General features: G+C 41.4%; 1 protein-coding gene across 1 annotated transcript in view; it reads right to left on the reverse strand.

Annotated features, from left to right (window-relative positions):
- Window positions 1-24,428, reverse strand: part of ADGRD2 (adhesion G protein-coupled receptor D2) — a 170,831-nt gene that overhangs the window by 50,120 nt on the left and 96,283 nt on the right. The window contains exons 21-24 of the mRNA XM_083160480.1: window positions 23,311-23,352; window positions 21,213-21,266; window positions 17,592-17,718; window positions 14,131-14,189 (exon numbers count right to left, since the gene is read on the reverse strand). Coding sequence (XP_083016606.1) covers window positions 14,131-14,189; window positions 17,592-17,718; window positions 21,213-21,266; window positions 23,311-23,352 — 282 coding nt within the window. The remainder of the gene's footprint in view (window positions 1-14,130; window positions 14,190-17,591; window positions 17,719-21,212; window positions 21,267-23,310; window positions 23,353-24,428) is intronic.

Genomic DNA, 24,428 nt, shown 5'->3' on the forward strand with positions numbered 1-24,428 from the left:
TATTTACCAAAAAAAGTGGGTCTCATAGTTCGATGTTGTGGGGTGTACAAACCCCTTCTTCAAAGTGTGATAACAAATATACTTGGTGCTGTGCTTACCTAATATCCCACAAAGTGTGGAATAGAGAAACCACCACCTCCAATCGTGCTGCCGTGGCGTTGTCCAGGGAGCGGAAGCCGTCACTGCACGATTGGAGGTGGTGGTTTCTCTATTCCACACTTTGTGGGATATTAGGTAAGCACAGCACCAAGTATATTTGTTATCACACCTTGAAGGGGTTTGTACACCCCGAAACGTCGGACTATGTGACCCACTTTTTGTGCTAAATACATTTATTTACAGACTCCTAGTGCCGCATTTGCTTTGTAGTTTTATATATATATATATATATATATATATATATATATATATATATATACACACATTTTAAACTGACAGGTGTTGCCACGTTCATCATGGCTCTTGTTTATATTTACAGTTGTTGAACTGCACATCCCAGCATGTCCTGCAAGAGTTTTACTATTGGGCCATGCTAAAACTGTTGCAGGGCATGCTGGGGTGTGTAGTTCAACAACAGCTGGAGGCCCAGAGGTTCCCCATCCCTGATAGATAGATAGATATATATATATATATATATATATATATATATATATATATATATAGTGTACACAGCTTTGCGACTGTGCTAGTTCATGGGGGCACCTGTGCAAGTTATTCTCAAGGTTGTTTGAAAACCGGATATAAAGTGTTTCTAGATAGATAGATAGATAGATAGATAGATAGATAGATAGATAGATAGATAGATAGATAGATAGATAGATAGATAGATAGATAGATAGATAGATAGATAATACTTATTTTGCACTTGGCAAAAAAGAGATGGCACGCCATGTTTAGTAATAAACAATTGCTGTTTTAAGAAAAATTATGCAGTGATACATTACATGAGACCAAGTCTTCATCAACTTTTCATGGCCCAGCGGCCTTTTCATCAGGATATAGTCTGTCAAAACATTTCAAAAGCCAATGTAGCCTGTGATATTTTCTTGTAAGTAAGGCCAAGTTCCACTGTCTCTGTTTGCTGTGTTGAACCCCATTTTGAGACTTTCACACACCCTAAAAAATAGTAATATTTAGGTAATTTAAATAATAATGGTTATTTCCTTAATCTAGTATGTAATCTATTATTTTTATCATGTCAGATATTCTAAAGATGTCCGGAAAGAAAAAATCAGGTTCTTATTACAGGAAAAAAACAAAAATACGAAAAGAGCAAGACAAAGTGATGTCTGGCTCAATGAATGAATGGGTTAGAAAAGTTAACCCTCCTGACAACCAGAATAGTGAAGGTATAGAAAATACTATAGTGAGTGAGGATGTGATGGTCCAGGCTTCAAGCAGCGGTGCCCCCTCACAGCATGCTGTGGCCAGTACAGCCAGTTTGCCTGACAATGAAACATCTGTCTCTGATGAGCACATTGTGGCAAGTGAAGTGTGCCTACCTACCATGCCAGCTACCATCTCTGACCACACTTTGGTCATGGGAGGTCACTCAGTCACTGATCAAGCTTCCACATCCCCCATACAGGCTGCTCCTACTGATGGTGTAGAGATCTCTGAAAATGTAGACTTTACAGTCATTCTAGCTTCTATTAGTCCATCTATTGATATAAAAGATCCAACAACATGGCCTAATCCGATAACAAATAAGTTGCGTGACATCTTGGTCCAGATTGGTCCACAACAGAACAAAAGTGTAGTGGCTATGAATGAGAGTAAGCATAGCGGGAGAGGATTTTGCAGCACTTGGTTTACCAAACAGTCAGCCAACGGTGAAATGTCGGAAAGGGCATGGCTTGTATATGGAAAAACAAATGCTATATTTTGTTTCCCGTGCCTTTTGTTTGGCAAGGTTGGCCTGCAGTCAGTTTCAGCGATGGCCAATTCCATGACAGGATACAAAGACTGGAGCCATGTTTCCAGGGGCATAAAGGAACATGAATGTTCCCCAACACACAAAATAAATATATGTAAATGGAGGGAGTTGGAGTACCGGATTACAAAAGCATCTGGAATTGATTGTGATTTGCAGAAATCTATTGCAAGCGAAGCACAAAAATGGAGAGAGTTTCTGAGAGTCATCCTTGATGCCATCATGTATTTGGCAGAGAATAATTTAGCTTTTCGTGGCCACAGAAAAGATGGTAACTTTCTTAGTTATGTGAAGCGGATATCCAAGCATGTGCCAATTGTAAAATTTCACTTAGAGAAACATCAGAAGAACCAAGTCAGTTATTTGTCTCCTGAGATACAAAATGAGTTCATCAACTTACTTGGAAGTGAAGTGAGGAACACAAATCTGAAGAAAATAAAAACCGCAAAATACTATGCAGTGCTATTTGACAGTACGCCGGACATATCCCACACTGACCAACTGTCTCAAATAATTCGTTATGTTCACTGTACTGAAGATGGCACCTGTGAAATTATTGAAAGCTTTATAGATTTCATAGCCACCACTGCGAAGACTGGGGAAGACCTTGCAGGAGAAATTTTTAAAAAAATTGAAAAAGATGGGCTGGACATCATGAATTGTCGTGGTCAGGGATACGACAATGGCAGCAACATGGCAGGAGCCTACAGGGGTGTGCAAGCAAGAATCAGAAATATAAATAACCTAGCTACCTTTGTTCCTTGCTCAGCTCACACATTAAACCTGGTTGGAACACATGCAGCAGCTGTTTCACCTATGATGTCAGATTTTTTTTGTACAGTGCAGAGGCTATTTGTGTTTTTTTCTTCCTCACCTCCTAGATGGAGTCTGCTTAAAGAGCATGTATCCATCACTGTTAAGGCTCAGAGCAATACAAGATGGTCGAGTCGTGCCCAAGCTGTACATGCACTTTGTAAGGAGTTTACGGGCATCATTGCTGCTTGTGAGGAAATCCGAAACAGCAATTCATTTTCTCCAGAAGCAACATCAGAGGCAAGAGGTCTTTCCAAACAAATTAAATCCATTAAATTTATTGTTCTGATGGTGGTGTGGAACAAAATATTGAATACTATAGATAGGATAAATAAAGTTGTTCAAAGGCAGGATATTTCGGTGGATGAGTGCTCATCACACTTGCATGGACTGACCGCTTCAATACAGGCAATGCGTGATGAAACCAGCATTGATGGATGGCTGGTTGAAGCAGAGAAGATATGTGACCAAACTGGTCTACCAGCCACATTTTCTAAGAAAAGACTCCACAAAAGAAAAAAACACTTTGATGAATCCTCATCAGAACAGGATGATCCAGAGCCTACTGAAAGGGAGTCTCTAAGAAGGTCAATTCTCGAAATCATGGATGCCATTTTAAGCCAGTTGGATTGGAGATTTTCAGGTATGCAGTCTGTGTCCAAGACATTTGCTTTTTTACATGGAGCCACAATTGCTTCACTGACAAAAGAAGAGCTAAAACAGAAGGCACAACAGTTTTGTGAAAAGTATACAGAGGACGTTGAATCTGAAGAGCTGCTAAGTGAACTAGAAGCGTTCCAGAGCTATGGAAAGGTTGTGTTTCCAAATCTCCACTCTCTAACTCCACTTCAGCTCCTTCAAAATATATATCAACACAAACTCCAGGATTCTTTCAGCAATATCACTACTGCCATTCGTATATTTCTCACCTTACCTGTTACAGTAGCTACATGTGAGCGTTCTTTTAGCAAGTTAAAAATTATAAAGAACTATCTCCGAACAACCACTGCACAAGACCGCTTATCCAACTTAAGCATCCTTTCAATTGAACATGAGACTGCTGAAACAATAAACTTTGACTCAATAATCGATACATTTGCAGCTGCCAAAGCAAGAAAGATTAAGTTGACATAAATATGTATATCCATGTGTTGACCACTGTTTTAAGGGACTGGAGACTCTGAGTTTAGTTATTTAAAAAGTAATTTCTTTTGAAAAAAATATTTAAAAGATTAAGTGCATTTAATGTTAAGGGGCCTACACAGGTAGAGATTTGATGAGCTATCTGAGCGATGCTAGATCACTCAGCACACAGCAATGAGTCAGTGCTGTATGCTGAGCAATCTGTCTGGACAGAACACTGTCCGTAACCGATTAATATCGAGCATGCTGGATATTAATCGCTGGGCGATAGCGATGCATGGGACCGCATATCGCTATGGCACCTACACACACACAACGATTTTACAGGCATTTTCTAAGTGATATAGTCAGCTCGCTAAAATGCCCCAACTGTTGTTATTGTATTTCTTGTTACTGCACCTCACTGTTATATTCTATTTCTGCATAATAAAAAAAGAATGGACCCTTTCACCCATTTAGATTTTTTAAAGTTTTTTCTTTTCAAATGTAACATGACAACACATGTTAGCCACGCCCCCAATTCATTACCCGGGCGAAATATGCCCTTGCTCCGGGCACCATGGCACCTAGCTACACCGCTGGTTATGGGTATATTATTTATATTATATATATTTTTCAATGCTAGCTTTATTTTTGTTTTCATACGTATCGTATATGTATAGTTTAATAATAGATGATGGTCTCTCTAGCGCTCTCTCTCTCTCTCACTATATATATATATATATATATATATATATATATATATATAAGTCCAGTGGAGGGATGGCACTCAGAAATAATTCAACATAAGTCAGATGAGTGCCATCCCTCCACTGGACTTATATTATTCTTTCTTTGGAAAGGCACCAGGACAGTTGCTTTTGAGCGGCGAGTGCCGGTCCTCCTGGACAAATATATATATATATATATATATATATACAATTTGTGTTGCACAGTCCTGTAATGTAAAGATACAGAAGCACTCACCCTCCTTGCAGAAGGTTTCGGGGTGTAGAGTGTGAATATCAGTTGAAACGGCTGTGAGATATATATATATATATATATATATATATAACAACCAGGGTGGTCCAGCACAGCCACTCTTCCTGTCGGTTACTTGGCGGGTGCCAGCACGCAGATTACCGCATACATAACAACTTCAAAGAATGCAGCACTCCAACCAAAATGTGCAAATAAATATTTTTAGTGAGATGAAACCACACAGCAACTTTTCGACACAGGTAGTGTCGTCCTCAGGCTAACAAATGACTAACAACAAAAACTCCTTATATCCCCCCGTGTACTCACCAACCCACGAAACAGCTTCCCACCGCGGCCGGTGAGCAGATAAGATGACGTCAGTTACACTGTGCCAAAGAGATGATGTGTTGGCATCCGCCTCGGGGGAGGCGGATGAGCGAGGATTGATTGCGGGACACCTCCATCGTTTCCATGGTAAGCGTTGCGGTCCGGGGCCTGGTGCTGCGATCGGTGGTCCCAGCACTTGGAGATGATGTCATCTCCAAGCACCGCCCTCGTTTACACTGCGGGTAGGCACCGCAGCATAAACGGTGCAAATCCCGGATTCGACCTGGCTTGGATCCGTGTTCCAAATGCCGGTCGGATCCGGGATTTGGGTGTAAAAGGGGTATTAAACGCATCATTAAATAAGAAATAACTGCTAGACAAAACAAGGTCTAAAAGTCTCAAAAAGAAATCATCCGGGCCTTATACATGTCACTAAATGTTACCGTTCTTCTGACAGCTTCCATACCCCTACCATGGGGTATGCTAGTGTATAATGACATGACATCAACAGTACATAATAGGTTCTGTGATAATGGGACTAAAGCCTGCACTTTCAGGAGGAGATTATTAGTGTCATTAAGGTAAATTCTTTGTCTCTGAACAATGGGCTGCAGAAATATGTCAAGGAATTGAGAGACCACATAAAACAAAGAATCAGATATATTTATATATATATATACACATACATACATAAACATTCCACATTGCGGTTTTTTCCTAGAGCAAATTGTAAAAAAAGTATTGTATTGTTCACCATTATCTATTCTTTTCCACACTTTCCCACATTTCATTTTTTGCACAATTGCTATCGTGATTGCAATACAATTATTGTAAGCAGGAAAGAGATAAATAACGTTGTTTTTTTTGTGCCAATAACTCTTAGTTTTATCTCCATCTTACCAGGAAAATCAGTGTCCTTGGCATTTGAAAAGGCAGAGTTTTATATTTTAGAGATTGTTAACTCTATACAACATTGGTCTTCCTATAAGCTCTTAAGTCACTCTTACATGTTCAGTACGAGGAAGTTAGCGGTAGGTGGCAGGAACAGATCAGAGGAGATTAATCTAATCATGTACAGAAGCTCTGTTTAAAATCCCTATAATCATTTTATATCGAGAATTGTATTGTTTCCTAATCCTAATGAGTTCACTGGAAATTGGATTTGGTCACCTATTACACATTGCAAATATAAACTATAAGTGACCATCACCATTAAGGCAAGAATACAAAAGTACTTTAATGTACAGTATAAATGTAGATATTAAGTTGACTTAAAAAGGAATCCCCCCTCCCCAAAATAAAAGTAAAAAAAAAATGGACGTTTCCTATTTGTTTATCACATTATTCTCCATATAAATGTAATATTTTAAAACCCCAATGCCAAAGATAATGGATAATGGATATTACTAGATTGTTAAAAGCACTTTTTGGAGGTTACCCTCCTTGATGGGCGCTGAATATAACTTTTTCTAGTTGGATATCAATATATCAACATTTTTTAATTTTTAATTTTAATATTATTCAGCAGCAGAATAGTGGTGTGACTGTGTAATCACGCCGAATTAGGTGGTAGTCCTGCAATGAGTAGGTCTCCACCTTAGAAATAAAAACTTTACCTAATGATCTGCGCTTATATTTATAAGGTGCATGTATGACTGAATTAATGCTTAGCACAATTTTATCAAATAATTTTTTAATAAAAAATAGATATTTTTATATGAATTATAATATATCACAATACCATCAAATAAAATACACGTTTTAATTTTTGGTGGCCATCATACACAATAAATTATGCGCATATTTGGATATATTTAAAATATTGAAATATATATAAAAAATGTATCATATATATACATATGCGCACAAACAAAAATTAATACCTCAACAGGTTAAAATATAAATGAAATTGACCCAGGATTATAAATACATTCATCCTCCACTCTACATATATAAGTGAGTGTCCAGATTACTTAGACCGGCCAGCTGGAGCATTAAGTCCATTATTTAACCGTAGCAAATTTGTAGATTGTTTGTCAATCCGACACTGGTTAATGATCAACTACTGTACATGAATCAGCTGCATAATACTTTGACATATTATCGGATCTAAAACAAAGGCGATTTGCCACTTTTCCTCTGTATTCTCAGCCCATTGTGTCGGAATCAGGTGAACCCAGGCAAAATCGCATAAGCATATGGCCAGATGCAGGGAAGCCAAGAGGTGTACCGTGCCCCGGTAAATTTTGGGACATGGCCAAATCATGGGAGACATGGCCACCTCCCTTGATTAGGCCACACCCCCAAAATGTTTAAGGTGGGCGGAAAAACACTCTAAAGTCGTCCCCCACCCCCTCCCACCTTAGCAGCAGCAGCACACACCTACAGCATGTGCTGTGCTGACAGCAGGCTCAGCATGAGTTCTCACACCGTCAGTGAGCACATGCTGTAGGTGTGTGCTGCTGCACGGGAGGGACGGAGAGGGAAGGTATGGGGGGGGTGGTCGGACCAGGGCCCTCGTCGGGCCCCTCCAGCAAGCCTGGTACTGGGTGTCCTGGTTCCCTGGGATTCCATGTGTTCCTTGCAGGTCAATGTAATAGGCAAAACTGATGCTTGTGGTTTCCAGTCATAACATATGTCGCCAAACAAAAGCAAATATGGCCCCTCCCCATATAACGGAGCCTAATGATGACACATAAAGACAATTTGCTTTATAAAAAATAAAAATAAATCTAAATTTCTCTATAAGAAACCCGGGTCCCATTCACACTATAGGGAGAAGGCAGCGTCAGCTTCAAGTGTTGCGAGGTGCTCCTCCGCTCCCGGGGCTGCCGCTCCACCCTCCTGATGACATCAGCGACTCGGCTTATTGCCAGGTCGCTGTGGGAGCTTCACCTTGCATATGCTGGGTCACTCCCGGGACAAACCCAAAATTTGCGATGTGAAAGGGGTATTAGTAGAGTAGATATATGGCAATACATATTCTAAATCTGTGCAGTACGCAATTCTTTGTCACTGAGCCCCTCATTTATAAAGTATACTGAATGTAGTAGCATGTGCTACTATATCAAGCACAAAAAGAAGTAGGTAGAGGTAGTAAAGGGGATAAGAAGTTTGGGTTACATATTTCTTGGGTATGTCATCAAGGGCTATTGGGTTATTCCATGAAAAGGTCCTTTTCGTGTAACGTTTGTTATCAGTATATTTGGAAAGCAAGGTGCAGGAATAAGAAAAATACATTACATTTAGAAATATGTGCTTATATTTTACTTCAACCATTTATTCCTATAACAAACATGCAATTATTATGTATAATCAGATGGCATTCTGAAATGAGAGTGTTAAAACAGAAATAACGCATCAATAATTCTATGCTTTTGTTACACTCTGTTTTCTCAAATACTGTTATTATTGCTGCAGGTGGCGTTAACTTGTTGCACAAGGTACTAGCCATGGCGTATGAGGCCTACCCTTTGCGCTAAGCAGCTTGTGTTTGTTAGAAGCAGCAACCATTTTGTCAACTATGACTTTCATAATAACATTATAAAATGGCTGATGATTCAGAATAGTGCTGTAAAAGTGATTTCTTATAGAGAATTGTTTTTGGTTTTAGAAGCTTAGGGATGTGATGTTGACAGTACAGAGAGCAAGGACAGACAGCTAGTCTCCACAAACTTATCAATAATATGGGAACAGGGCCACACATGCGTAGACCCCCAAGGCCACTGAATCTTTCCCCAGTAACAAGGAAGTTGGGTATTGGGTTAATTACAGTATGACATCATGATTGAAAGAAGAGCTTGCCAATAAGACTCAATGCTTATGAGTAATTAAGGTTCTTGTGTAGTTTCACGGCGGCAGCATGGCGCTGTGCTACTTCTGGGTTGTATGCTCGCCAAACTATCTAAAATAAAGTAACTTAACTCCATGCCAACGTGGATAGTTCATACCCCCACTATCCACGTTGGCATGGAGTTGATTTTAGATAGCGTGGCGAGCCCGCAGCGTGGGCGAGCGAAGCGAGCCCCGCAAGGGGACTCAGACGCACGGCGCCATGAAACTACACAAGTACCGTAATTAATTAATGTGATTAAGGTTTAAATATTAGAGTTAGAGAAGGAAGATGGAGGAAATTGAGGGAGAACAGGCAGGCACGGGGGGCTGGAGGAAACTATGAAGGAGGTTTAATGGCTGATCACTGTCCTTGAAAGGTTTCCATTTTGTTTTGATTTAATCAAATTTATGTTCTTGTGTTAGTCTGCATTTGCAAATACCTGTAATCAAGCAATTTTTTCAAGTAAAGCATTGTCATACATTTTATAACAGGGTTGTGTTGGTGTGCAATCATTTCAGCGTTGCCGTTATATTTAAAGGTTATAAAGTAAATATATATATAAGTTTGTGTTATCAATCATAACTAGGCATTATCAAGAGTAAGAGCAAGAATTGTTCGTTAAGCCCAAGCCACTGATGAATCCACACATGGTTGGCATGTTCATATAAACTTTGAACTACATTATTACACATCAAATCAACTCTATACTTCAAAATGGAGTCCATCCAAATACATTGGCACCAGGACATTTTCAGGTTGGAAGGAGTCAAGATACTTGTTTCCTAGAACGGCGCTCATCGGGGGCATCGCATGTACATCGCATGCCATTATAATGGCATGCGATGCGACCGATGCGATGTCCGCGATTTTACATAGAAATGCATGGTAAAATGTAAATCGCGTCGGTCACATCGCATGCGGCCAAAAAATCGCATGCGATGCGACGACGCGATTACCGATTTTACATAGGGAACAATGTTAAATGGCCCAATTGACCCAATTTCACATAGGAGACAATGTCAAATGGCCCACAGACCCCAAATAGCCACCCTGAAGTGTGAAATGCCCCCCCCCCCAATTGTTAACGCCACCCCACGATCAACATCAACCCAAAGCGTGGCGAGCGCAGCGAGCCGACGAGGGGCGGCGGTACGCGTCCTCCGACCTTTTCATACCCCCACTATCCATGTCAGCGTAGAGTTGAGAATATAAAGTGTGGCGAGCGCAGCGAGCCACCGAGCCCAAAGCTTGGCGAGCGCAGCGACCCCCGCGAGGGGACGCGGATACCTGTAAAGCCCGCGAGGGGACGCGTATAGCTGTGAAGGTATCCGCGTCCGCTCGCCACGCTTCGGGCTCGGTGGCTAGCTGCGCTCGCCACACTTTCTATTCTCAACTCCACGCCGACGTGGATAGTGGGGGTATGAAAAGGTCGGAGGACGCGTACCACCGCCCCTCGTGGGCTCGCTGCGCTCGCCACGCTTCGGGTTGACGTTGATCGTGGGGGGGCCATTTAACACTTTAGGGTGGCTATTTGGGGTCAATTGGGCCATTTAACATTGTTCCCTATGTAAAATCGCGGTAATCGCGTCGGTCGCATCGCATGCGATTTTTTGGCCGCATGCGATGCGACCGACGCGATTTTTTTCCTTGCGATGCCTAAGATCAATATCGTGGGCGCCGTTCTAGGAAACAAGTACCGTCAAGATAAAATATATATTTGCACCCAGATGTATCAAAATCCCATCCAGGTACAAACAATCCAATATAATTTATTAAGCGAGATTGAAAAAATAATCACGCCAGCAGTTATAAGAGGAGCAATAGGGCATGCTATGAGTATGTTGGTTTTTCACTATACTGAGGTTCATAATTCCAATGCCAGAATGTCAACAGCTACAAAGTTGACATGGATAAAGTGTCGACATTAACATGACATCTGGAAAATGGACATGGACTACCTAATTGTCCTTGCGCTCTTGTCAACTTCCTGTTGTTATGCCCCATTGTTTCTGTATCCCTGTAATTTCCTTTGCATATTTAAACAAACAAATGTATTACTGGAGACAAAGGGACTGGGGCCATGGCCAGCAGTTCACAAAACCGCTGCTTATGCACCCACAGCGCCAAACGGAGACCTGATCTCACGGGAGTGATACGATTTGTAGGCCACGCCTCCTTTCTGCTAAGCCATGCCTCCAAATTTTAGGGGTACGCCTTTGACACGTGTGGTGGGTCCCAACTATCTTGTTTCTAAAGTTGGGAAGTATGCTACTGTATGTGAAGTTTTACTTACGGAGAATTAATGTTTGTCGCGTGAATTTATCTGTTCTATGTATGAACTCACTCAAGAATAATTAAGGCTTGAATTAATAAAAAAGCATTTTTTTCCATATATATAGTCTATTTAAAAAGTGAAGGAACACATTTACTAAGGTAGGCCAAGGCCCTAACTAACAAACGCGTTTGTCAGACAGAACCTTGGCCTTACTGAATGACTGCATTTTTCTTTTTGTTAAATGGTCCAAATAAATAAATAAAATGTTGTATCATTCAGGTAAAAAATAATTACTGTATTGAATAATAATTCAAGCCTTCAGGATTCTTCCATGAGCTGTTACAGCCAATAGACAACAGCAATCTTCTTTAATGAATGCTTAACTGGTTGTTGGCTGATTTATACATAGCAGATTAACCTGGTCTTATACTCTAACTGTTCTGTCATATATAAATGGCTTTCCTGAGGATATCTGTAAGTATAAACCCCCAATGCAAATCACATCGCAGATATCTGGTGTCTCAGAACCAGAAATCCTAGTCGCATGAACATCACATACAGTCAGAGACGGATTGGGGGGTGATCAGAAGGTCAGTACCCCTGCCCCCCATCTATCTAGGGCCCCCCTGTGGTTGGCATGTAAACAATTTTTAGCTAAAGGTTTTGTGCATGGGAGCGGGGTAGTGCTGCAGCTTCACCGATCTGCCAATACCAATGTGACAATGATTAATGGTGCAGTGCCTTACTGGGAGTTGACTAAGTCCCATGAGACGTTACACAGGAGGTCAGAGGATGAGAGGCTTGTGCTGAGCTGATTTATGGAGACATCACATGCTTCTGAGGCCCATTGAGGACAGCAGCGGCGGCCTCATCATGGGAGGTTTTTTATATATTACATTTTTAATGAGTTTAGAATTTTAAACAATTTTAAGTGCTTAATTATCTATAATCAGCAGCGCAATTCACTCCTACTCCCCCCATACATTTTTAATGAGTTTAGAATTTTAAACAGGGAATACAAATAGAAATCATAAAAAAACAAGTGCAAGTATCAGCTGTTGTATATGTCAGGTAATTTAAAATGTACTGGGAAAACACTATTAGCCGCTATCAGAATATGACTAAAGAGGTATATATCCCCGCAGGACAACGCATCTGGATAATAATGGAAAAGGACAACAAGAGGGTCCATAGGGATGTACCAGTTAAGTACCTTGGAAAGGAGGAGAAAAAAAATTCTCTCCATAATGGGTATAAAACCGGACATGACCAGAAAAAGAGTAAAATATTTCCCACGAACCACACCATCTCCAGCAGTGTGGGGAGACAGTAGGCCAGAACTTATGGAGTTGGTCTGGAGAAAGATAAGCCTACGGGCCGAGTTAAAGTACATCTCTGAATGATTTATACATTTTCAAATTTTAAACCAGAAGTGGTAAACGAACTTCCACACTTTGTCAGAAAAAACATTTGGCAAATCTTTCTTCCACTGACATTGTGAAGAGAATATTTTTTTTCAAACACTCAGAGATCAAGTATCTGTACCAATGAGAGATTACTCCTTTTGTGGCTGAAGATTCAAAGTAACAGAGTAGTAACTTAGGCATGGAAATTTGAACAGGTGGTTTAGGAAGAGAGCTACAGAACCAGTGCCTAATGCAAATATTTGTAGAAGTCTCGTTTCGGGACTTGGTATTGCGATTGAAAATGGGAAAACGGTACTATACTGCCATCGGAGAGAACATCATGTATTGACAGTAAACCTAAGGCAACCCAGGAATCCACATTTAGGTCAGGGATTAGGGTCACTATGGAGAACCACAAGTTCCAGCATATAGGGCATTAAAGGGCCCGCTAGGACTTGTAGTTCCCCAACAGTACAAATAGTGAAAAAATACACACATCCATCAACGGAGAACAATGACCCTGACAGATCGCTCGGCAAACATTGCTGACACATCTCTGTGTGCTGCGCGATCTTGCTGAGCAATCTCAGCTATCTAGATCTACAGTATTGCAGAATGGCTTCATGTTGTGCATGGTTTGGCAAACTTGAGAATTACCTTTCAGTGCACTGAATGAAGAAATTTGGACAATATTGAACACAAATAAAACACAAATGGTTAATGCACTGCCCCATTCATATAGAACTTCCTTTAGCTGTGTCTGCTAGTGCAGTGTTTCCCAACCTTGGTCCTCAAGTACCCCCAACAGTGCACGTTTTGCAGGTCTCCACACAGAATCAGTGCAATAATTAGCTCCACGTGTGGATCTTTTAAAATGTGCCTAAATAATGAGTGCACCTGCTGGGTGACCTGGAAAACGTGCACTGTTGGGGGCACTTGAGGACCAGGGTTGGGAACCACTGTGCTAGTGGATCAGTGATAGAATACAACTGACAACATGGTTTATTATGTACCATTTCTATGTAAGCTATAAAATATGACAGTCCAGACTGTTTTGTGATATTTCTCAGTGGGTGTCTAAACATACCTAACCCCCCCCCCCCCCCCCCCCTGTATTTCTTCTCGCTTTCTCTTTTTTTTTTCTTGACATCTTCCGGGGGGGGGGGGGGGGGGGGGTTGCTATATATCAAAGTTATGATACATTGTTTTGTGTATATTTCTGACATGTTATTGTCAATATGTTCTCATTTGACTGTATTATGCATCTTCAAATAAAGGACTACTGTATATAAAAAAAGACAACAGCTGCAGTCTTATCCCTCGCAACTCTCCAGCGTGTATCATCCTTGTAAGTGTAGCAAAGTGCTGCTGTGCCATTATTCTGGCATTAGCGGAATCACATCATAAACAAATATTTCAATTATTAAGCTTAACTCACTGTGTTGTCTGTTGGAAATATGGAATATACATTCACAGGATGTTTGGCCGCTACATTTCCTGAAAAAGACAAGAGGACAGAGAATGAACTACTGCCACTCTGCACATTTTTTTTCCAATCTTTTTTATTGAAATTTTTTATATCATCCAAAATGTAAAATAAACAATTGTACATATCTTCCCGGGAGTACAAGGCAAAGGGTCACTCTGCACATTTATAAGGCAGTAAGGAGAAGAGAAACTGGGAGTCACATCGGGAATGGGTCACAGGGTCAACATACATTGACCACTCAAGCTCGACAGGGCTTATATTGACACTTGAAATAGGTTGACAAGGTTGGAAGGTTGACACAAGCATTAGGTTGACAATGGAAAGGTCGATATCAGTTTTTCAATTTTTTTGTCACAAAAGCTTTGGGCATGGTGCCTCAATGCGCTTGGAACACTATTATATCTATTATATACTATTATATCCCCCCCCCAACTCAAGTGCAGGGAAGTTGAACCTTTCATCCTCCAGCTGTTGTTGAACTATGCATCCCAGCATGCCCTGCTACATTTTGGCTTTTTTTGCCATGCTAAAACTGTTGCAGGGCATTCTGGGATTCGTAGTTCAACCACAGCTGGAGGGCCAATGGTTCCCCATTCCCCATGCAACAGTTTTTAATTGAGGCAATAGAGTTAATCCTTTTTAATAATTATTTAGTTTTTAAAGATTAATTTTTTTATACAAAAGAGGGGTACCGCCATGGGCACCAGGTTCATCCCAAGTTATGCTAACATCATATGGGTGCATGGAAAACCAAGTTCATCCGGTCCCACCACCCATATAGGGTGAACCTGGTGTCCTGGTGATGCTATATTGATGATATTTTATTCCTATGGTGGGGCTCCAAAGAAGATTTAGAAGCCATTTGTTCTTATTTAAATTTTAATAATAATGGCATAATTTTAACATTTGATATTAGCTCTAAAGAAGACAGTTTTCTTGATTTGACTATTTATATTGAGGACAACAATGTCAGAACAAAAAATTATGTAAAACCAACCGACTCGAGATACTGTATAGATACCAAATGTTGTCATCAGGAAAAATGGTTGAGTTCTATTCTGGCCAGTCAGTTCACAAGACTGTGGAGGAACTGTACAGATGAAGACATTTTTTGGAGCCAAGCTATAGAAATTAAAACTGAGTTTATCAAAAAAGGGTTACAAGGAAAAAGATGTAGATTTTTCTCTAACGAAAGTGAAAAATCGGGATTGTAAAACACTTATCCATACCAATCAGAAGGACAAAAAGATTAAAAACAAGTTTAAGTGGTCCTTTATAACAGACTTCTCTTCTCAACATTTCCAAGTAAAGAAAATTTTGATACTTGATTACCCTAATTGTATTTTTAGGAGAGCACCCAACCTAAAAAATAAATTAGTGAAAAGCCCCACCTCACCAAATAAACAGAATAGGGTTGTCTCAAAGGGTTTCTACCATTGTGGATCATGCATCAGTTGTAGAAATAAACCAAATGATGTAGGAATGAAAACCATAAACATTGAGATAAATTGGAAAATGAGCAATATGAAAGAGTTTTTAACATGAAATTAGACAGTCATGCCCTATCTATGCATTTTAAAAAGACTCATAATTTTGACATTAAGCAAATTTAACATTTGTATGCAATAAATAAATTAGTCTTGATGTCTTTCTGTCTGCAGTATGGGGGCAGCCATTTTCTAAGAGTCCGTTTTCATTGTAGCAGCAGGAGCCGGCCGGGACCGTGACATCAGGAAGGTCCCGACAGAGAGCCGGGCGAGACGCAGACCGCGGGTAACTATAGCCCCGCAGCCCCCCCGGCGGCGCCCCCAATTTCTCTGCACCCGCCCGCCACCGCGGGGGCTGCGGAGCTATAGTTACGCCACTTAACAAACAGCTTCTAACAAACATTTACCAAGTATGTTCCATAAATCTGTATGTAGAAGATGATCCCGACAGAGAGCCGGGCGGGTAAGAAGGGGGGGCAGGTTAGGTCTGTGGGGGGGGGGGGGGCGCCGAATAAACGTGCGGCGGGGGGGTGCTAAATAGTTAGTTATGCCCCTGTGTTTGTTATAGAGAATATCTCCTCTTTAGGGGAGTTTTATAAGTTCCCCCATCGTGCCCAAGTCATGAAGAGCACCCAAGGGCAATGCAATGGCAGAGACACATAGAAGGGGAGTTACCAGCCAATGAGTGGGTGGGATAATCCACTGGAGGATAATCCTATAAAGCAAGAGTTCTGAAACCTTATTACAGTCCAGGTTTGAGGATATCTATTCTTGAGTATTGATGGTTAAATTAAACTGATTGAAGTACTAATGAAGTCACCTGGGCATCAGCATTGATATGGTTAACTTGGAATGTAGTAGTAGAGTTTGGGGAAATCTGCCACAGAGGACAGAATACAATATACTGTACTGTAGTTTCAGATACAGCACTTTTATGTAAAATGTACTGGAAAGTATACAAACCAAGATAACCGTACAGTCCTTCTTATAGCTTAACTTATGTTTGGCTATTCAATATGTTTGGCTTCCAATTGAAAACGCACAATGGAATTTGCTGCGCTATATAAGAAACTGATAATAAATATTAGAAAAGCTGGTGCAAAATATTACTATCCTGACCAGGGGTAATTTAAGAGGGGAGGGGGGCATTTGCAGACTCCATGGGCGGAAGGTCATGCTGCCTGAGTTTGGCGGGAGTGCAGGATGCCGGCCGAACCCTGATGTTTTTTAAGGGTCAGTCACTTACAAGACATGGTTTTGCCTTGTAAATAATGGTCTCTTTAAAAAATGTTGGCGTTTGTCCAGACTCGGGCGGCATCACATCCCCCCCCCCTTTTGAGCCCCCTTTCCTCTGCCCCACAGAGTAGACTCTGCCATTATGTAATTGAGTCTACTTCGAATCGCATCCAGTGACTAATCTCTAATGCACAAATCACCGGAAAAATTTCCACAGCCTAATTTTCCAGGTGATTTCTTTGTTTTGGTTGCTGTGCGTTTGCAGGACCCTGTAGAGGTAAATAATTAAACATAGGTGCAGGGTATGCAGTAAGGACCCACTTCACCTAGTATAGATACACCAATGATCCTGACGTTAATAACAGGCTTTGGGTATTGAGCTCGATCTGTGTGGAGCTTGTATGTTCCATATAACTAATATCTCTAATAAATATAACCAACAAATAAACAATTGTAGCAATATGTATATGTCTTACAATTTAGAGACAACAAATTGGTTTTAAAAAAAATACAAGTTTGAGGTACACTATTAAGGCAACATATAAGAAATCATTAAAATACCCTACTAGTGGGACTTACATTGTGACAACAGAAGGATTATAGAGGTGCAATGACTTTTGTATGCAGAGAAAATACATGTAGCATAGAAACACTGGGCAAAGCTGGGATGTCCAGCAACAAACTTACCCTTGTTAATGCCGTTCTTCAAAGGTGCTTCAGAGAAATTGCTTTTAGGTGGGGTGAGACTTGGTTTATTAATGTCCCATGTAGTATTTCTCGGGCTTGATAAGTAGTTTGTTGGTTGGGAGCAGTTCTGAAGCAAGAAAGCATTGTTAGATAACAACTTTAGTACCCTAATAAAATACCGGTAGTTTGTGAATAGCAAAATTAGTGCCTAATTAAATTCACCAAACTGAGAGGGGTATTCAATCTCCCGCAGCCATCTCCAGATGGGGGAGATGGCTGCGGGGCCCTACTCAATGCTGTCTTCCTCAACAGCATTGAACAGGGGATGAAACAACAATCTGGTAATATCTGAATGATCATTTCCAGCATTTCTGAGAAATGGTCAACTGTCATTAGCTTCCGTAAATGATCAGATTTTTGTTCTAACCAGCCATATTGGATAATAAATCTTTAGGTGCATGGCCAGCTTTAGTCATAATGCGATGCGACTAGAGCCCACGAGGAAACTCTGCTGACTGATATATGACAATAGGATATTGTGTGTGACGGAGCCTCTATATGGAGCATAATGGAGTGCGGCAGGGATAAAAGCCATGGCTGCTGCATCGTAGCACTTTGTATAAAGATTTCTCAACTCGCGCACGCATATATGCAAGTGCATACAGGTTGAGCAGTGGCGTAACTATATATTTTGTGCCCCCCCGCCAAACTTTTTCGGCGCTCCCCCCCCCATACCTGACAGAGCCGCATCTGCGGTCACTGTCCCGTCCAGTCTCCCTCAGTCTCCGCTGCGCTGCTCCAGTCTCTGCTGCGCTGCTGCCCGGCCGCATCTGCGGTCACTGTCCCGTCACTCGCTCCCGGCGCCGGCTCCTGCTGATAATGAAAAGTGACTCTTAGAAAATGGCTGCCAAAACTGTCTGCAATACGGGGGCAGCCATTTTCTAAGTGTCAGTTTTCATTATCAGCAGGAGCCGGCGCCGGGAGCGAGTGACGGGACAGTGACCGCAGATGCGGCCGGGCAGCAGCGCAGCGGGTAACTATAGCACCGCAGCCCCCCCGGCGCCCATAGTTACTCTGCGCCTCCCCGCCACGGCGGGGGCTGCGGAGTCATAGTTACGCCACTGAGGTTGAGTATCCCTTATCCGAAATGCTCAGGACCACAAGCATTCCGGATAAGGGATTTAAAAAAAAAAATTCATACTTACCTGATCCCCTGGTGGCGCCCCCGATGTCCACGGCGGTTTTCAGGATCCTCTTCAGTGGCATCTCCGATCCCAGGTGTGCATTGCGGAGATGCCGCTAAAGAGGATCCCGGAGGCCGCCGTGGACATCAGGGGATAAGGTAAGTATGAAAAAAAAAAACTGAAATATTACGAAAAAAACCGACGTCTTTCTGAATACTTCGGTTTTTGGAATACACGGATAAGGGAGACCCGACCTGCACAGGTATATCAATTTAATCAACACAATCTCCTCTTGTTCCTTGTGATTAAGACACTTTAAAAAAGAAAAAGATGCAATAAAGACACCCAATCTAACAGACTCATGAAATGGTACCTACAGTAGCATGTTTGCCGTCCGTGACTGCAGCAATGATGTATGGGGACACATCTGTATTTCACATTTTTGAATTCCAGTGAAAATATTTACACACTACTCTCACTTTAGGGTTTCTATAGGGTTGTTAAATCATCCTTTGGAATTTTTGTCATTTTTGTCCACCAATATTGTTATCTTTTTTTCCTCTAACACTTGTTGCAATTTTTTCCTGATACTTTCAATATTGGAGATGCCTCTGTAAAATGATTATTACTTTTGTAGTTTATTTAAAGGTGCTATTGTTTTCAAACATGAGTTTTATAAACTCAAGGAGTCATCTGATAATCTATGAGATTCTGCCTGACCTTTGTAAGACAAATGTGTTAAAAATGGCGTAGCAAGTGAAAAAAATCTGTATTATATACTAGTTAAAATGATGGCTTTTATATATATATATATATATATATATATATATATATATATATATATATATATATATATATATACACATACATACATACATACAGAGAGAGAGAGAGAGAGAGAGAGAGAGAGAGATTTTAAATATAGTAAACATTGTGACAAAGCAAGTGTTAAGTGTACAAATAATATTGTGGATTTGATTTTATGTCCACAGATGTTTTCCCCTTAACTCTTCGAGTGCCAACATCTTTGCAAGAGATCAGAATCAGCTTTATTGGCCAGGTTTACTTGCGTATACTAGGAATTTGTTTTCGGTTTGCTGTGCAGCAGCCAGGTGGGTAACAAGTAAACAGCATACAGTATAAACAGGTGGGGGAACATGTACAGTCATACAGAAATTTATTCCGAGGGGACACCATGTTAGATTATGTGCAAAGGGTTATGGCGCGAGTAGACAGTGAGGCTGTTCATTAGTTCACGTGTCCACAGGTGAACCGCTTGAGGGAAGAAACTTTTTAGGCTTCTGGTGGACCTGGTGGGAATGGCCCTGTAGCGTCTGCCTGATGGCAGCAGGTTAAACAAGCCATGGCCAGGATGTAGTTGGTCCTTGACTATTTTCGTTGCCCGCTTTTTTGCTCTGGACAGATACAGGTCCTGGACAGAGGGAAGGTCCATCCCGATTATCTTCCCCGCAGTTCTGACTACCTTTTTGAGTCTGCATTTGTCTCTCTCGCTGGCGGAGCCGTACCAGACCAGTATTGAGGAGCACATTACAGACTCCTTAATTGCGGAGTAGAAACTGAGCAGAAGCTTCTGTGGGATGTTGAACTTCCTCAGTTGCCTAAGGAAAAACATCCTCTGCTGCACTTTTCCAACAATAGTATCAGTGTTGGGCCCCCATTTAAGGTCCCGGGAGATTGTGGTTCCTAAGAACTTGAAGGAGTCCACTAGCGAAACCACACTGTCAGTAATTGTTAGCCAAGGAACACCAACAGCCTTCTTCCTAAAGTCCACTACCATCTCAACAGTTGTGAGTGGGTTGAGCTCTAGATGGTTGCTGCTGCACCACCGGGCCAATCGGTCCACTTCTTGTCTGTAGGCCGATTCGTCCCCATCCTTGATAAGACCAATGACGTTAGTGTCATCGGCGTGTTGTTCAATATATCCGCTAAAAATGCTGGCAACGCTCACAGTTATTATATAAATTCAAATAAAAAATGTTGTGTAAAAATAAGATTATAATTCCTATATAAAGAATAACACCTATTTTGACAAATTCACCTGGCACTCCAAGGATTAAGGGAACCATTTACAGGAAATCTTATAAATCACAGTTACAGTATTAAACAGTACTGTGCTTCTCGTGCATGTCCTCATGAAAAAATGACATTGATTTATTAGACTTTTTGTAACGCATCCCACGAATTACATCGAAATATAGTGGGAGGGATGTAATGCCACCTGAGTTTGGCAGCTGTGAGCAAGGCCAGCCAAACTCAGACAGTGCAATCACTTACCAGGCAAATCCATGCATTGGAAGTGATTGCACCTAAAAAAATAATGACACCCTGCCCAATAAGTCCTGTTACTCATGTTCCAGATACTAATCTCAAGTATTCAAGTAATATTAGATAATAAAACATTTTTATTGTGACTCACTGTGAAGGAAAGAGCCTTTTTCTTCTCCTTCATCCTCTGAATGGCACTTCTCACCTAGAAGCAAGCAAATATAATGATTTAGCAACTCTGTATTCATTAAATGTAGTTATTTAATTATTCTTCTTGCATTGTTATATTTCACATTATTAAGCAAGTACAGGAAGGCAGTTATTATATTCCTGCAATGAATGGCAGAGAGCAGTGGCGGCTCCTACTGGAAGTCCCAAGGGGGGGCTGCCGGGGCCTTTTTTTGCTCTGCCCATCCTGCCAGCCATCGCACCATAATGGACAGTATGCATGTGCGCAAGCCACAGTCAGGGAGGAAAAAATGCAGCGTGCGTGTGCACTATCTTCTAGGGGCTGCATGCTCATAGAATTTCTTTAAAATAATTGTATATATATTTGTACATGTGTAAAGAAATTATATTAATATAAATACTACAGGCTTCCGGTTGGGGCTTAGGATGGTCGCACGCAAGCAAGCTCCCATCCACCGGAGCTTCCATCCCCGGCCCCCGGAGAGAGGGTTCTCTGGACGGAGGAGGACGGAGGGAGAGGACAGGGGGCGGGGGTGGTGGTGGACAGATGGCAGCACGGTGACCCCCCCCCCCGGCCAGGAAGAGTGCACCGCCTTGGCAGGAGAAGCAAGGAGACACAGCACTGGACCAGGCTGCAGCTGCCGGTGGGCGCACCGCCTCGGTAGTGAGATGCATGGAGACGCGGCACTGGACCAGGCCACCGGCGCAACACCAGAAGCGGCACAGCAGCGCACAGCCCGGCCCCCGGGACACCAGAGGCTCTAGACCCAGGCGCAGACTTGCTTCCCCGGCATGATAACCACCATCGACACCCGGAGGGGGCTCTCGGCTGGAACTCAGCCTGGGGAGGGCCCAACTCCAGCCCAAGACCTCACTGTCTCTTTTTACATATCAATGGTCATCCATTGTGTTTGATTGATTGGCCTGTGGGCGGAACTATGCTCCATGTCCCAGCACTTTGAAAAAAAAAAGCAAAACATTGTTTTGCTGTTCCATCGATGGTTCTCCCGCATCGATGGCAAAAGTATTCGACATCGACCATGAACCATCCCTACTTATACCGTTACCTACCCGCCTGCTGCAGTGACCAGTGGCGCCACCGATGGCTGCCTAGGCTCTGAGCTGCTGGGCGAGCATGTGGTCCCCGCATGTAATGTCTCAATGTAATGTATGTAATGTATGTAACGCCTTCACCCCCCCTCATCCCTGCTGATGCTGCACTGTAAATCCACAAAAAATTCCTAGTGTGCGCAAGCGCACATGGCCAATAAAGTTGATTCTATTCTTATCTATTCTATTTTATCTACTGTTATTTTTTTGTATATATAAATGGTTTATTCTGTAGTATCATTAGATTCAGAGGCTTAACATGCATTTATATGTATGTGGATGGTATAATAGACTATGGGGGTTATTCTGGTTTAATAATTCCCAGCCTTTCTAGGCCACCAAACCCTGGCCATCGAACACCGGGCCGCCCACCATCCCTCGCCGCGTGTGTTCGCACACACTGGCTGCAAATGGATGTTTAATATAAACCTCCATTCGCAGGCTGCAGGTGAACACCCACATCATTCGATGGTTGGCGACCATCGAATGATGGCAAAAGTGCGCGCATATAAAAGTGACGCTCAAGTCACTTACATATGCATGGAGGCTCGGGAGGAAGTGGGCGTGTGTTATAAGTCCGGGTCATGTGTTATAAGCAAGTGGGGTTAGGGGGGGGGGAGAATATAATATATATATAGGTTGTTGCACTTTGTTGTATCTTCTAGTCCTGACGAAGGGCGAAGGCCCGAAACGGCGTAGACCGTGGAGAGCAAATAAATCTCACTGATGATTCACAAGCCCCGGAGTGACGCCCATCATTTGGAGAGTATATTGGTGGAGTTAGCGCCACAAGGGAAGGCACCAATCTTACTGAAAGAAGCAGGGAGTGCTGGACATACAGGCGATATGTATATATATATATATATATGTGTGTGTGTGCATACACACATACATATGTAAAGGCCCACAGAAATCATCATTATCAAATGTATTGGTCATGATTTTCTTACCTCTGTGTTATAAATGGCATAAATTAAGAAAATATAAAGGCCCTACAAGAGAGAAAAAACAGTAGATTAGATAGGCATTTTTTTTCAGGCGTTTTTTATATGTAAAATTACCAACTGCTTAGATACGTGGCTTTTGTTTTATGCAAAGTAGAGCCGGGTTCAGGTTAACAATGGCTGCAGCTCCAGGTCTACACACACACACACACCTCGCTGGGGTTTGTGGAAGGCACCTCACTTTGTTCCTGTCGTGGCTGTGCTGCTCCTATATGGACACTACATATATATATATATATATATATATATATATATATATATATATACCAAACAAAATCTCTAGAATTGCGCTAAGTACTAGTAAGACCACTCCAATCACAATCACCACCCAATAGTGTTATATGGCGCCCTTAACTGTTTTACAAAAGGGTTATTCCTGTCTTCCCTTTAACCAATTTATACACAATAGAAGTTTTCATTTATACATAAAACATTTATTAATACAAGCATAAAAAATAAATAAAACAAACTTTTCGCAGTTATTCTTGTCTTTTTAAAAAAATGTTATCCTTTATTTGTGGATGTTATCTAGTGCCCGACACGTTTCGTCATCAGGGGGAATGCCAATAATTTTGTAATAATCTTGAATTTGACTTCATAGTGGTAAAGGTTGGATGGGCCTTCTTATTATGATGTTCCTGAAGACTTTTTTTTAATTATTTGTGTCTGTTGTTGGAGGCTCTTTAATTTACTGTCTTTAGACGTAAATTCTTATATGTCAATTTTTCAAGAATATACCTTATTTAAAAAAAAAAAGGGTTATGTTCGCAAAACACAGTTGTTATTTGCTCCTGTGTGTGTACTTAATTCCAGATAATATATATCACCAAAATAAAGGATGCCATCCTCAATACTTCCTTAGATAGTTGGTATTAGATCACACCTTTTAGAACAAGGTCAAAGGTATATGAAGGAGACCACTCCTTACTGGATCTGTGCCTGTGTGTTCCTCAAAGACCATATATAATAATAATAATAATGATATTTATATAGCACTTTTCTCCCAATAGGACTCAAAGTGCTTCACACATTGTCTTTACAGCTCGAAATACAAAACAAGCTTA

Source organism: Crinia signifera, chromosome 9 (assembly GCF_055691185.1).
Source record: "Crinia signifera chromosome 9, ASM5569118v1, whole genome shotgun sequence".
Lineage (NCBI taxonomy): Eukaryota > Metazoa > Chordata > Amphibia > Anura > Myobatrachidae > Crinia > Crinia signifera.